Source organism: Herpailurus yagouaroundi, unplaced genomic scaffold, assembly GCF_014898765.1.
Source record: "Herpailurus yagouaroundi ecotype Mexico unplaced genomic scaffold, PumYag 196, whole genome shotgun sequence".
NCBI classification, from domain to species: Eukaryota; Metazoa; Chordata; class Mammalia; order Carnivora; family Felidae; genus Herpailurus; species Herpailurus yagouaroundi.
Window position 1 is genome coordinate 29,621,336 of NW_024412427.1, and position 12,347 is coordinate 29,633,682.

The following is a 12,347-nucleotide window of genomic DNA, read 5'->3' on the forward strand; positions in this document are numbered from 1 at the left end:
AAATTTTTTTTCACGTTTTATTTATTTTTGGGACAGAGAGAGACAGAGCATGAACGGGGGAGGAGCAGAGAGAGAGGGAGACACAGAATCGGAAACAGGCTCCAGGCTCTGAGCCATCAGCCCAGAGCCCGACGCGGGGCTCGAACTCACGGACCGCGAGATCGCGACCTGGCTGAAGTCGGACGCTTAACCGACTGCGCCACCCAGGCGCCCCCAGCCTTTCTTTTCATTGATATATGTATATAACACAAAATCATCTTGATGGCAAACTTAGAAAAACCACTCTGAGCACCGCTAAGCCAAAAACAAAGCAAAGACCGCTCTCAAGTTCACTACTAGAAGAAGACCGCACCAGTAGCATTTTGGTTTCCAGGGTCCCTGCCCTTCCCCCTCAGCCTGCAGGCAGATGCAGGTTTTCCAGAAGACGGAAGTCCACTATTTCAAAGACACAGCTGGAGCTCAAATGGACAGACGTTTTCCTTTCCTGACTCGGGAAATGTCTACTGTGCTGTCCCAACAGGCTGGCCACCAGTTACGTGTGGCCACTGGGCACCTGAAATGCAGCCAGCGTGGACCAAGCTGTGCTGCAGGTACAAGTACACCCCAGTTTGAAGACTTGGTAAAATATCTGTAATAATTTTCTGGTATCGACTGCATGTGGAAATGATAATATTTGGGGAAAATTGGGTTAAATAAAATATATCATTAAAATTTAATTGTTTTTTGTTTGCTTTTTTTTCACGTAGCTGCTAGGAAAGTCTGAATTACACATATGCTCACACGGGTGGCTCACACTATTTCTACTGGACAGGCTGGTCTATTCCTTTCCAGCCCTGGGGACCCTCCAACCCCCCAAAAGTATGGCCGTTGTCCCTGCAAAGGCCTCAGACTGCGCAGGGGCTCGGGCATCTCTTGAAGCCTCTCCTAGACCATCCGTCTAGGCCCCCGTAGTCCCTACCACATTGCTGGGGGCGGGAAGGGGAGACATTTAGATAATGGAGCCAGGCTTTGCTACGGAGCTCTGTTTCCCCACAGATGTCACCCCAGTGGTCTTGACAGTCCGTGTTCCCTCTTGGATAGCCAGGACACTCTGCCTGCAGAACGTTGCCAAGAGTATTCTGTAAGAGTATCATTCTAATACACCTTTATTCAAACTTTCTTACCTAATTATATTTTATTAGATGTTTTAGCGAACAAAGTAATGAAAACTTGAGCAGGTGCAACAATCCAAAGCTACACACAGCACAATTTAACTCTCCCCTGCCTATCGCCCGATCTCCCCACGCAAACTTCCCTGGCCTTCTCTATGCTCATATGAACACTATCTTTTAAGGTATTTTTAGAGAGCCCCAGCTTTACACTTTTCCATGAAGTCGTTTAGGTAAGAATGGTGCCATCTTTGGGGCGCCTGGATGGCTCAGTCGGTTGAGCATCCGACTTTGGCTCAGGTCATGATCTTGCAGTTTGTGAGTTCGAGTCCCATGTCGGGCTCTGTGCTGACAGCTTAGAGCCTGGAGCCTGCTTCGGATTCTGTGTCTCTGCCTCTTTCTGCCCCTCCTCTACTTGTGGTCTCTCTCTGTCTATCAAAAATAAAGAGAATGTAAAAAAGAAAAAAAAAAAAAAAAAAATTTAAAGAATGGTGCCATCTTTATTTCTCCCAAATCAGGGGAAGTAAAAATGAAAGAAAAAAGTACTTGGAAGTAGGCACCAGAACTTCTGGACCTCCGTGTGAACTGCATTTGCTTCTGGGTTTCAAGATCCTCTCACCAAACCAGTGGCGCTGAGCTCACTTGGATGCCTGTTCCTGGGAGGCGGGCACCCGGGCCACAAATCACGTGCTAACAGGAGCTAACTTGGGCCGGCATGTTACACATCTCCAGCAAAGACTCAAAAACTGGAAATAATCCCCGGCATTGTGAAATCTTAAGGCACTACACTAAATTTGTCAAAGACTAACATCTAATCTGCTAAACCACTGACATCACGAAGATCATGAGGCGGTGAATCGTAGTGAGACCAGCTCCTGAGAGCCTGCCCCTATAGTCTCTGCCTTGCCCACCTTGGTGAGTTCTGAAATACCAGGAATGGACGAGCAGGGAGGCCTGGAGGAAGGTCACAGCAAGAGAGCAAAGAGCGGAGAGACAGAACAGAGACAGAACCGGTGCCTCACTGCTCTGGAGTAATCCAGACCTGCCCGGCAGGGGACACAATAAACACCCCCAGGGACCGGGCCCTGCAAGGATGGCACAGGTCTGGCTCAGGGGGCAGCCTCTGGACATGTTCCTTCACCTCCAGGGGATGGCTCCTGTGGGGTCTGGGCCAGAACCCTCAGAGCTGTGGACTTGCCGAGGAGAACCGGAAACGAGATTTGTATGTGTCACCTCCTGACCTTTAGTGCTGACAGCTAACTCAAAGAAAAAGAAATAAATAAAACCTCTGTGGGGCTGAACAAACACATCTGTGGGCCAGGTGTGGCCTGCAGATCACCTCTGCCCCTGGGCACTGGGCACTGGGCACCGCGGTCAGAACAAGGCCCCTGAGTCAGGCGGTCTGGGCTCAAATTCTGCGAGCTCAGCTCCTTCCTGCCTGTGCGTCCTTGGGCAAGTTGCTTCACCTCCCTTGGCCTCGGTTTCCTCATCTGCAAAATAGGGGTCATAATCAATCTTTCCTCCTTCCTAGCCTCACTGCCAAGATTAAATCCCAACACGTTTGGAACAATGCCCGGCACAAAACGCACTGCAGAGTCAACCAACAGGGCCACCTTCAAGCAAGCCCCAGTCACAGGACCGTCACAGGACCGTCACAAGCCCCGACCCCTCCCTGAACAGACAGCGCCCACCGGGAAGGACACAGGCGGGGCTCTGCCCTTTCCCCCACTCCCACCAGCGGGACGGAGAAGTCGTGCAAGGGTGGTGCCCAGAAGCCAGCCCTGAGGATAGAGCAACACAGCCCACGGACCCTCTGGCTCCTGCCTGGCACCCCCGTCTGTACCCTCTCATGAGGCTAAGAAGGGCAACAGGGTTAAATAAAAAAGGGAGCCCTCTGCCTCCTGCAGCCCCCAGCCAGGGAGCATGCGGCACTGGGTAATGTGTATAACACCTCAAATTCCAAAACCATGCGCCCTTCTGTGACCATGCCGGGGGGTGCGGTCACCTAAAATCAAACTTGTCTTGCCAAGAGGCACTTAGGAGTCCCTCTCTCCCTGTCGACCGCAAAGTCCTTTCGGGAGAGTTTTGTCTTTACATCCCCACCAGGATCCCCTGCGGCCAGGTCTCAGTGCTAGGGAACTCGCGGGGTTCCGCGGCCCGGCACTATCACAGCCCCTCCAGATTCCAGCTCGGGACCGCTCCTGCGCGGCTCCAGAGGACTCGACTGACAGGTCGGTGCTGACCGCTGCCCAGCAATGGGAGCGGGTGGCCACCTTGGCCCTGGGACAGCCCATCAGGTGACCGCGGCTCAACTCCAATGGCCAGTGCAGGTACCCTGATGCAGCCCTGCCTGAGGCAGGCAGGTCCCAACGGTCTCTAGAGACACAGAGTGTGCTCGTACCGTGCACCCGGCAGTCAGCACGCCACTGGGGCTGGCAGGGTTAAGTCAGAAACTGGAACTGCCAGCTGAGAGGCAGAGGAGACACAGGACGCCCGGCAACCATGCAGTAGAGCCACAGGAAGGGAACCCAGGGAGGGCATGCTGCCAAGGAAGCGACGTGGCAGCAGTGGCAGGGGATGCTTTGGCCAAGCGCTACTGGGTAAGGAAACGGCGAGGGCTGTGCGGGGCTTCAGAAAGGGGAGCGGCAAGGACAGGCAGCGAGGCTCAGAGGGGCCTTGCCACTCGGAGCAGAGGGAAGTGAGACTGGAGTGAGTCCACGTCTTCCCAGGCCCCAAGGATCTGGATTCTATCTTACAGGCTAGAAGCAATGCCAGCAGGGAGGAAGGTCTGCAATGAGGAGATGTTATTTCAGGACACCTGGGAGACAAGGCTGGTGGGGGGGGGGGGGGGGGGGGGCAGATGAGGGAAGAGCCCCAGGGCCAGGGGCCAGGCCCAAGGGCACCGAGGAGCTGAACTGGGGGGACAGAGGCCCAGGTGTTAACAAAAGGTTAAGATCTGTGCAACTATGGGCTTCTTGACCACAGCTGCCTGAGGACAGCGATTGGAGCCCCAGCCAGCACTGCCATGTTTTAACATGACTGAATGGAAAGTTCTGGAAGCAATGTCATCCAGCAGCTTCTCTGAGACATGAGGCGCCAAGACTGATTTGGCTCCTTCCCTAGGGCATGTTTTTGTTCTTCTTGCAAAAAGGCAAAGTTGGAGCACCTGGGTGGCTCAGTCGGTTAAGCATCCAACTCTGGTTCAGGGCATGATCTCACGGTTCGTGAGTTCGAGCCCTGCATCGGGTTCACTGCTGTCAGCACAAAGCCTGCTTCAGATCCTCTGTCCCCTTTTCTCCCTGCCCCTCCCCCTTTTGCATTGTCTCATTTCTCTCTCTCTCTCTCAAAAATAAATAAACATTAAAAAAAGAGAGAGAGAGAAAAGTTGGGCTTGAAGAACTTACAGAGAAAGGGAATGAAGGCTATGAAGGCTCAAAAGTCCTACAGAGATTTCAGAGCTTCAGACCCTGAAAAACTAAGTTTGAAAGAAAAAAGTATGAAACCTAATCTCAAGACACATCTGCGTGTACCTCAGCCCTAAGACAGCTGTAGAGTAGCCACTGAGGTGGGCTGCACTTGGCCTGAGGGACCCGCAGAGACAGAGGGCCCAAGGCAGGAGGCTGAGATCCCTGACCGTCCACCGGCCACGAGACTTCTGGGAAGTCTCAAAACAAGAGGTGAGCTGTGGCTTCTGCTTTTGCAAAAACAGGTAAACATACCAATCCACGTTACAGACCTTCAGGAGAAATGCATGGAAAGGAGCTTCGTAAACCACACATCTCACAAACATCTAGTTGAGAACGATAGTGTCACAATCCTGGGGGCGACCCAGCAAGCACACAGTGAAGGAGGACACTGGGGGGTGGGGGTGAGGATGGGATAGTAGGAAGGAAGGGGTGATGCTATTATCAAGTCGCATGCCTTAAGATTAGATTAAGTCACATGCTAAGGTACAGACGCCTTTAGCAGTTTTCCTGAAGATCCTTCTTCCCTATATCCCCTGACCTCTGGTGACTCCTGCCCCAGAAGGGTACAGAGCATGATCCTATTTGTGCATTTCCATCTGCTCTGGCACAGAAGGGAGTGGCCAGGGAGGCCTTGCACAATATGGAGCCGAGCAGCTCCCCCAGGACACTTCAAGGTTCACAGATGTGGGGAGCCACGAATTTTCCATCTTAGTTCAGTTTGTGATCATAGACTGGGTACCCAAAGGCTGGGACAAGGTTGAAAAGAACTGGCCACTTTCCTTCCTCAACCTGACCCCCCTGAAGGAACAGGGACCCCCTTCTGCTGCTCAGAGGACCCATGGTCAGGGCTGGGCTGCCTCACAAAGCCCGAAAGGTTAGGAGCCCCACTCCGTACAATGAGTGCCTGCTTATTTGACTCGCAGACAAGTAACAGAGCTTTTTTTTTCTTTTCCATTTAAAAAAGAAAACATATTTACCCAACAGATACAAAAATACTGATTCGAAGGGGTACACGCACCCCCCACTGTTTATAGCACTATCATCAACAACAGCCAAACTATGGAGAGACCCCAAATGTCCACTGACTGATGAATGGATATAGAGGATGCGGTGTATATATACAATGGAACATTACTCAGCCATCAAAAAGAATGAAAGCTTGCCATTTGCAATGATGTGGATGGAGCTAGAGTGTATTGTGCTAAGCAAAATAGGTCAATCAGAGAAAGACAATTACCATATGATTTCACTCATATGTGGAATTTAAGAAACAAAACTGATGAACATATAGGAAGGGGGCGGGGAGAGAAGAGAGGGAAACAAACCGTAAGAGACTCTTGATGATACAGAACAAACTATGGGATGATGGAGGGAGGCAGGTATGTGTGAGATGGGCTAGATGGGTGGGGGATACTAAGGAGGGCACTTGTTAGGATGAGTGCTGGGTGTCGTATGCAAGTGATGAATCACTGAATTCTACTCCTGAAACCAATATTACACTGTCTGTTAACTAAAACTTAAACGAAAAAAAAAATGCAGGTTACCAAAAAACCAGAAAATAAGGGCAAAGGAAAGGTATTAAAATTTACCCATAGTCGGGTACCCCAAGAAGGCCTTTCTCCCACACAGACTCGTATGTGTGTGATAAGGTCATCGTGGGGTGTCTGAGAGCGTTTTCCATCTCCTGCAGGTTGGCGGGGTTCCCCCGGGCCCTGACACGATGACGGTCTTCTGGCCTCAGGGCAAACAGGCCCGCAGACAGGGAAGGGTGTCCGGTGTGAAGGCAGCACAAGAAGGGAAGAGCCACGCTCAGCGACAGCAGTGCACCCACCAAGTTCCAGCGGAAGCACGACGTTCTGGAGCGTGTGCAAACAGGCATCTCGCGCTCCCTGTCGGTCCTTGGTTCCTCTGGGGCCAGCCCACGCCATACTAATCTGGACTCACCTCTAGGCACTGGGACAAAAAGAGCTGTCCTAAAAGTGTAACTTCACACTCCCAGCCGAGGTATGCCAGCAAAGACCAGCTCCGAGGGCAAAAACAGATTTTCAAGAAACCCCCACCATGTACACAACACACTTCCTGTAAGAGGGACGCAGCATTCCTGATAAACACCATGCACGAGTCCTGAGGGACTCTCCGAGAGCGAACCAGCAGAGGCCTGCAACCAGGCTGCACGCACCCAGGAGCTTTAGTTCTGGGGAAATTTCCACTGCTCTGTGGCTCCTCGAGTTCCCTCTTCTGCAAACAACAATAAAAGAATCTGCGCCTTTTGTTTCATAAGTAAGCGTCTTCTCCTTATTCCACACCTGGGTTTATAACGCTCCCCTCAAATGGTCACCATCTCGACAGCACCATGTGAAGAGTCAAGTCAGGTGGAAGGTGCTGGAAAACGCTCATGTGGGCCTCTCAGCACTCTGAGCGAATTGTAAATCGTGAAGTGTCTTTGGGGAGCGATGCAGCACTGTGCTCCTAAATTGAAAATGGACCCGTCTTTTCACTTAGCAACTGCGTATCGACGTAGTTACTTTGCAGAGATACACTACAATATACGTACATCACTGTGGCATTAATTTTAGCAGCAAAAAAGCTGCATGCTGGTTAATGCCATTTAAATAAGTAAACGATACATTCATGCTATGGGACAGGATACAGCAGCAGCAGCCCTGTAGGTACAATACAGAAAGATGTCACTGGTACCCTGGTACACAAAGCAAGCAAGCTCCAAGGCTGTGCGCACCGCAGGCCGCAACTGTGTGTGCCAAAGCAATGAGCGGAATGGCTCCCAGGCTCCCCCATGAAAGGGAGGGAGTGGAAAGACTTTCGGTTTTCACCTTCCATGCTTCTATGCTGTTTGTACTTTGTTTGCTGGAAGCACACATTTATACGCTAATAAATTTTAAAAGCGTGGATTAGGAAGGCAGGTGTTCACTGTCAGATCCAGCCACGGACAAGTGGTAAAAACCTGCCACACGGCCCTGATTTGCTCTTGTAGGAGAAACAGATCAGAAGTCCTGGAAGAGTTCCAACTGGGGCCTGCAGAAGCGTGTCCTGTGCCCGCCTCCACACCTGCCTGGTCTCTCTCTGGGGTGTCTGTCAGCAAGGAACCTGCTGGGCCCACCTGGTGACAATTGAGGACACAACCCTGTCTGTGGTGCCCCCCAGCTCCGGGGCAGGTTCTGCTGCTGATCTGTCATGAGTCATGGGCCAGCCACAGGCTCCACGATTTCACTTGTCACATAGCACTGGGATACAGAGGATGACGGGGAGCTCACCCCCACCCCACTCAGGATGCAGGCAGGCAGAACAAGGCACTGGGTGAGCTGCGTGGTGCCAACATGATGCTGCAAAGACATGCTCATTTTTACAGGCTGCCTGGCCTCCTCCTGGTGGCTCTGGTCTAGAACAGCACCGTCCTAACTGACTGCACTGATGGAGACGCTCTTCCCTGCACTGTCCAGCAAAGGCAGCCACTGGCCACAGGGCACTGTTGAGCACTTGGAATGTGGTGAGCGCAACTGAACCAGTCATTTGACTGACTTTTGATCATTCTGAATGCTACCTGAGATAGCCCCCATGTGACCAGCCCTAGACTTCTAGCTCTCTGGTGCCCACGGTTAAAACTTCACGGCCCTAGAGCCCTCCCTGACCCAAGTTCAGGTCTCCTCTATTTGGAGAAGGAACTCCTTTCCTGGCCTGCTCCACACCTACTCTCCAGGCATCTCCCCTAGCTGAGGCCGCTCACATCTCCACGCCCCCGAGTTTCTAGATGCCTGGGGCCACCCAGCCCAGCCTGAGCTGTGCTCTTGAGTTGAGTGCACAGGGCCATGGAGAAGCTGGCGGTGGGCAGGCCCTGGACAGAAATACAGAAGTTCCACCCCAGCTAGTGGGCAAGGAGGTCAAAAGCAGGCAGCCGGGGCTGACTGCAGCATCTCGAGCAAAGGAAGGAACACGGGACATGCAGTATGACTGCATGAGAGGAATGTGGCCTGCTTCCCATTCAGCAACACGGTCATGGCCACAAGATCACCGCCATGGATGCTCAATGTGAGTCAGATCAGTTCTAGAATGCTAAACATGTGTGAGATATCATCACAACGAAGAGTGAGTGAGCCCTATTCTATCATACTCCATTTGGAAAATCCATGCCGTCCATAGACACAGGTCGTGGCTAAATGAAAACATGGAAAGAAATCAGCATTCTGGACAGTGGGAATATGGCTGCAAATGACTGAAGGCTCTCAGAGTGGAGAAGGGCCTTGATGGCTCGTCACTGACATCTAACTTGGGAGTCGTCTTCAGAGCAAGCCCCAAACCGCATGTCTATATTTGGGAGCGCCAAACACCCAAACACCCAAAGCACACACTTCACTTACTCTACCCTCAGGTCCAGAGTCCTTTACAGACAGACAAGAACTGCAAAGCTGCCAGAAGCCAGGCATCATGGAGACACCCACCTTGCCCTGTGCCATCCTGGCAGTGACTCAGGGGTCCTTACTACCTGCTCCCCACCCCCCCACCCCCCCACCAAGTGTGGTCCTGGAAACAACAGCATCAGCATCTCCTAGGAGCTGGTTAGAAATGCAGAGTCTCAGGCTCTACCCAGAACTGTGAGTCCGACTCTTTACCTTAACAAGTCCCCCAGGGGATCCAACTGCATAGAAAGTTGGAGAAGCAATGCACTTGGGCATATCCCCACTACTTCTGAACACACAGATTATTTCAGGATCTTCCTGGTGTTGGTGCAGGGAGTGGCCTGCATCTACCCTGGGGGTGGGGGTGGGGCTTCAAGATGGCTTTACACTCCACCACAGCAGGTGGAGATCACATGACAAATTACATTCAGGAAAATGACAAATTACAAGACAGTTTTTTCCCCATGTCTCTAGGCTCTCAACCCCCCTGAAGAATAAAGAAATTCGCCTTTCAGGTGTCCTCTCAGCTGCACATAATACCCTGTGTGGCTGGGTTTTCATTCTGGGTCTGATGATCCTGTGTGGTTGCTTTTGTGGCCCAGTGCCCCATACTGGCCTTTGTGATTTTCTCATTGCAACCTTGGAGTGGCGTCAGGCCTCCCGATATCTGGGCTGATTAATATTAATTTTGGCTGTCTTTGATATTTTCTGGGGTTTGATTTTTTTTCAATTAAATCTAATTTATCCAGACCTTACATGTTTAGAGGGATCCATAAGCAGACTCTTCCAAATCTTGAACATGTTGCCCAAGATCAGAACATTTCTTCTTCCCACTGAAATGAGGCTGCCTCCCCTCACTGAAGTTCTCAGACATGACGGTCTGCTTCGGGACCATTTTATTCTCTGACCTGTCTGTCCTTGGGCCAGCACCCTAACCTGTAATACAATGGCATGGGAATATGTTCACACATCAGACACAACTGGCTTCCCAAAAGCTGCTTAAAAAAAATCTATCCAATATTCCAACCTGTTTTCCCCTCCAGATGGGACTTTTAGAATAGTTTTGTCAAGTTAAAGGTGGGAGTTGGCAGGGGAATCTCATTGAAATTTTGGCTAAAATAATTTTAGTAATAACTGTCATTTTATCCATAATATTTAACCTCTGGAATTTCTTTTCTCTGTTCAAATTTTCTCTTAGGCCAGTAAGGTGCTGTGTGGGTTCATACAGGTCAGAAAGTTAGGTCGTCCTCCTAACAAGGTTCTCTATTTCTGGCTTATTAGTACCACTTGCCTTCCTTCCTAAAGTACCACATTTCTATTTTGTGCCTTGTTTCAGATGCCTAAAGCCAAACATGGTAACAATGGCCACAGGACATAGGTCACGGGACACAGGAAGCTCTATTCTGAACACACCTGATGCTTTACAGAAAACAGGCCACTTCTCAGTTCCATCCCTGTCCTCATGTCTCAGATACCCTGTCCCTGGGTCAAGTGGAACATCAACTTAAAGACAAGGCAGCAAGCCTTTCCTCCGGCCTGTGGAGGCAGACGGAGGCTGAACATTTGGATTTTCAGAGGGCTTTGAGAGACTGGCCTCACATGTGGGGGCCAGGTGGGCTCATCTTTGACGCTCAGCAGGAGCCTGAAGCTGCTCACACAGCACAGGTCCCCTCATAAGGAACTGGGTGCTGCCTGAACAAATGCCCCCCCAAAAGGTGGGGGAGGAGGAAACCTGAGAAAAGGTAATGCATCTCCACAAAGAGGCAAGAAAGGGAAACCCAGCTAAGAACACAGGGCCTTGTGCTGGATAGCCCCTACCCAGCACAAGGCCCAAACATCTCAGACCCCCTAAGATACCTCGGTAAGACAAATGCAATTAATTATCCAAATCAACTAATGGCTAGTCAAAGATATTAAAAACAAAAACAAAAACAAAAACAAAAAAAGGAAGAAAGAAAGAAAAGAAAACAGAAGACTGCCATATCAAATGAGTGATGAACAGGAAACAGGAACTCACTGGCCCAATTTCTATAATGCACACTAAAAACATAACAGAAAATTACCGTTCTGTATTGTACATATATAAAATGGCCCACTAAGTAACTGGGATAGGGAGTTGGGAAGAGGAAAAACTGGGGATGGGGGTGGATGCCATTGTTAACCTTAAGAACATCCTACCATTAGTCATTCAACAAACATACAGAAACGAGTACCAGGTAAGGTAAGCAACAAACAGCCTGGCAGAACATACCCAGACATCTAAGAAAGATTTGCCAAGACACAGAAGTGTTTCAGATTGCGTGATGGATGGAATTACTATTCCTAATTCCTCACCACTCCTTGTACTCACATACTCACACCTCTTACAACATCACTTGGCAGTCCCTCCCAATGGAGACAGTGCACTTCCTACCCCTTGACTCTGGCTCAGTCACATGACTTGCTCTGGCCAATAGGATGCTGGTTTGACATGTGCCCTTTTACAGCTCTACTGTAACCAGGAGAAGGACCTCTACCCTCCAGAATCCCTGAAGCCTCAGCCTGGGCCCCAGAATGAACACATATGGAACAGACCTATGGTCGATCTACGGCAAGGGGCCGAACGTAGTTAAACTGCAGCATGAAGTAGAGCCACTCAGCTGAGACAACCCAGATCAGTCTACTTTCAGCCAATTCAACAGAAGCACGAAAAAGAATAAATGACTGCTGGTGTAAGTCACTGAATTATGGAATGTTTGTTACACAGCTTTGTTGTAGCAACAGCTAACTGATACATATGGCTCCCCCAAAGGGAATCCATAAGCTACTAAAAGATCGCTTTTCCCTTCCAGTTCACAGAGAAATCAGAACTACTTACCAGGCTCACCTTTCTTCTTTGAACCAGACTTCTTCTTTGCAGGAGCCTCTTGCTTTGGTGCCTCTTGGCTCTGGACCATATCTGCATTTTTGCCTTGGATAGGAGCTGACTCTGTCCTTTTACCCTGATTGGCAGATGTATCCGCCTTTTTGCCCTGGTTGGGGGATCCTTCTGACTTTTTGCCCTGGGTCGGGGTTCCCTCTGCCTTTTTGCCTTGATTGGGGGCCCCCTCTGCTTTTTTCCCCTGGCTTGCAACAGCCTCTGCCTTTGTGCCCTGACTAGCAACTGAATCTGCCTTTTTACCCTGATTCTGGGCCCCCTCTGCCTTTTTGCCCTGATTCTGGGCCCCCTCAGCCTTTTTGCCCTGATTCTGGGCCCCCTCGGCCTTTTTGCCCTGGATGGGAGCCCCCTCTGCCTTTTTGCCCTGGTTGGGAGCCCCCTCTGCCTTTTTGCCCTGGTTGGG

At 50.6% G+C, this 12,347-nt stretch overlaps 1 protein-coding gene across 9 annotated transcripts in view; it reads right to left on the reverse strand.

Annotated features, from left to right (window-relative positions):
• The window catches only part of RRBP1 (ribosome binding protein 1), a 66,688-nt gene that overhangs the window by 28,518 nt on the left and 25,823 nt on the right, over window positions 1–12,347 (reverse strand). For 6 of the 9 annotated variants that reach the window (XM_040447759.1, XM_040447764.1, XM_040447760.1 and 3 more), the window contains one exon: window positions 11,885–12,329. In XM_040447759.1, the coding sequence (XP_040303693.1) occupies window positions 11,885–12,329 (445 nt within the window). Of the gene's footprint in view, window positions 1–11,884 lie in introns of all 9 variants that reach the window. The other 3 variants (XM_040447757.1, XM_040447756.1, XM_040447761.1) reach the window with 2 other exon arrangements.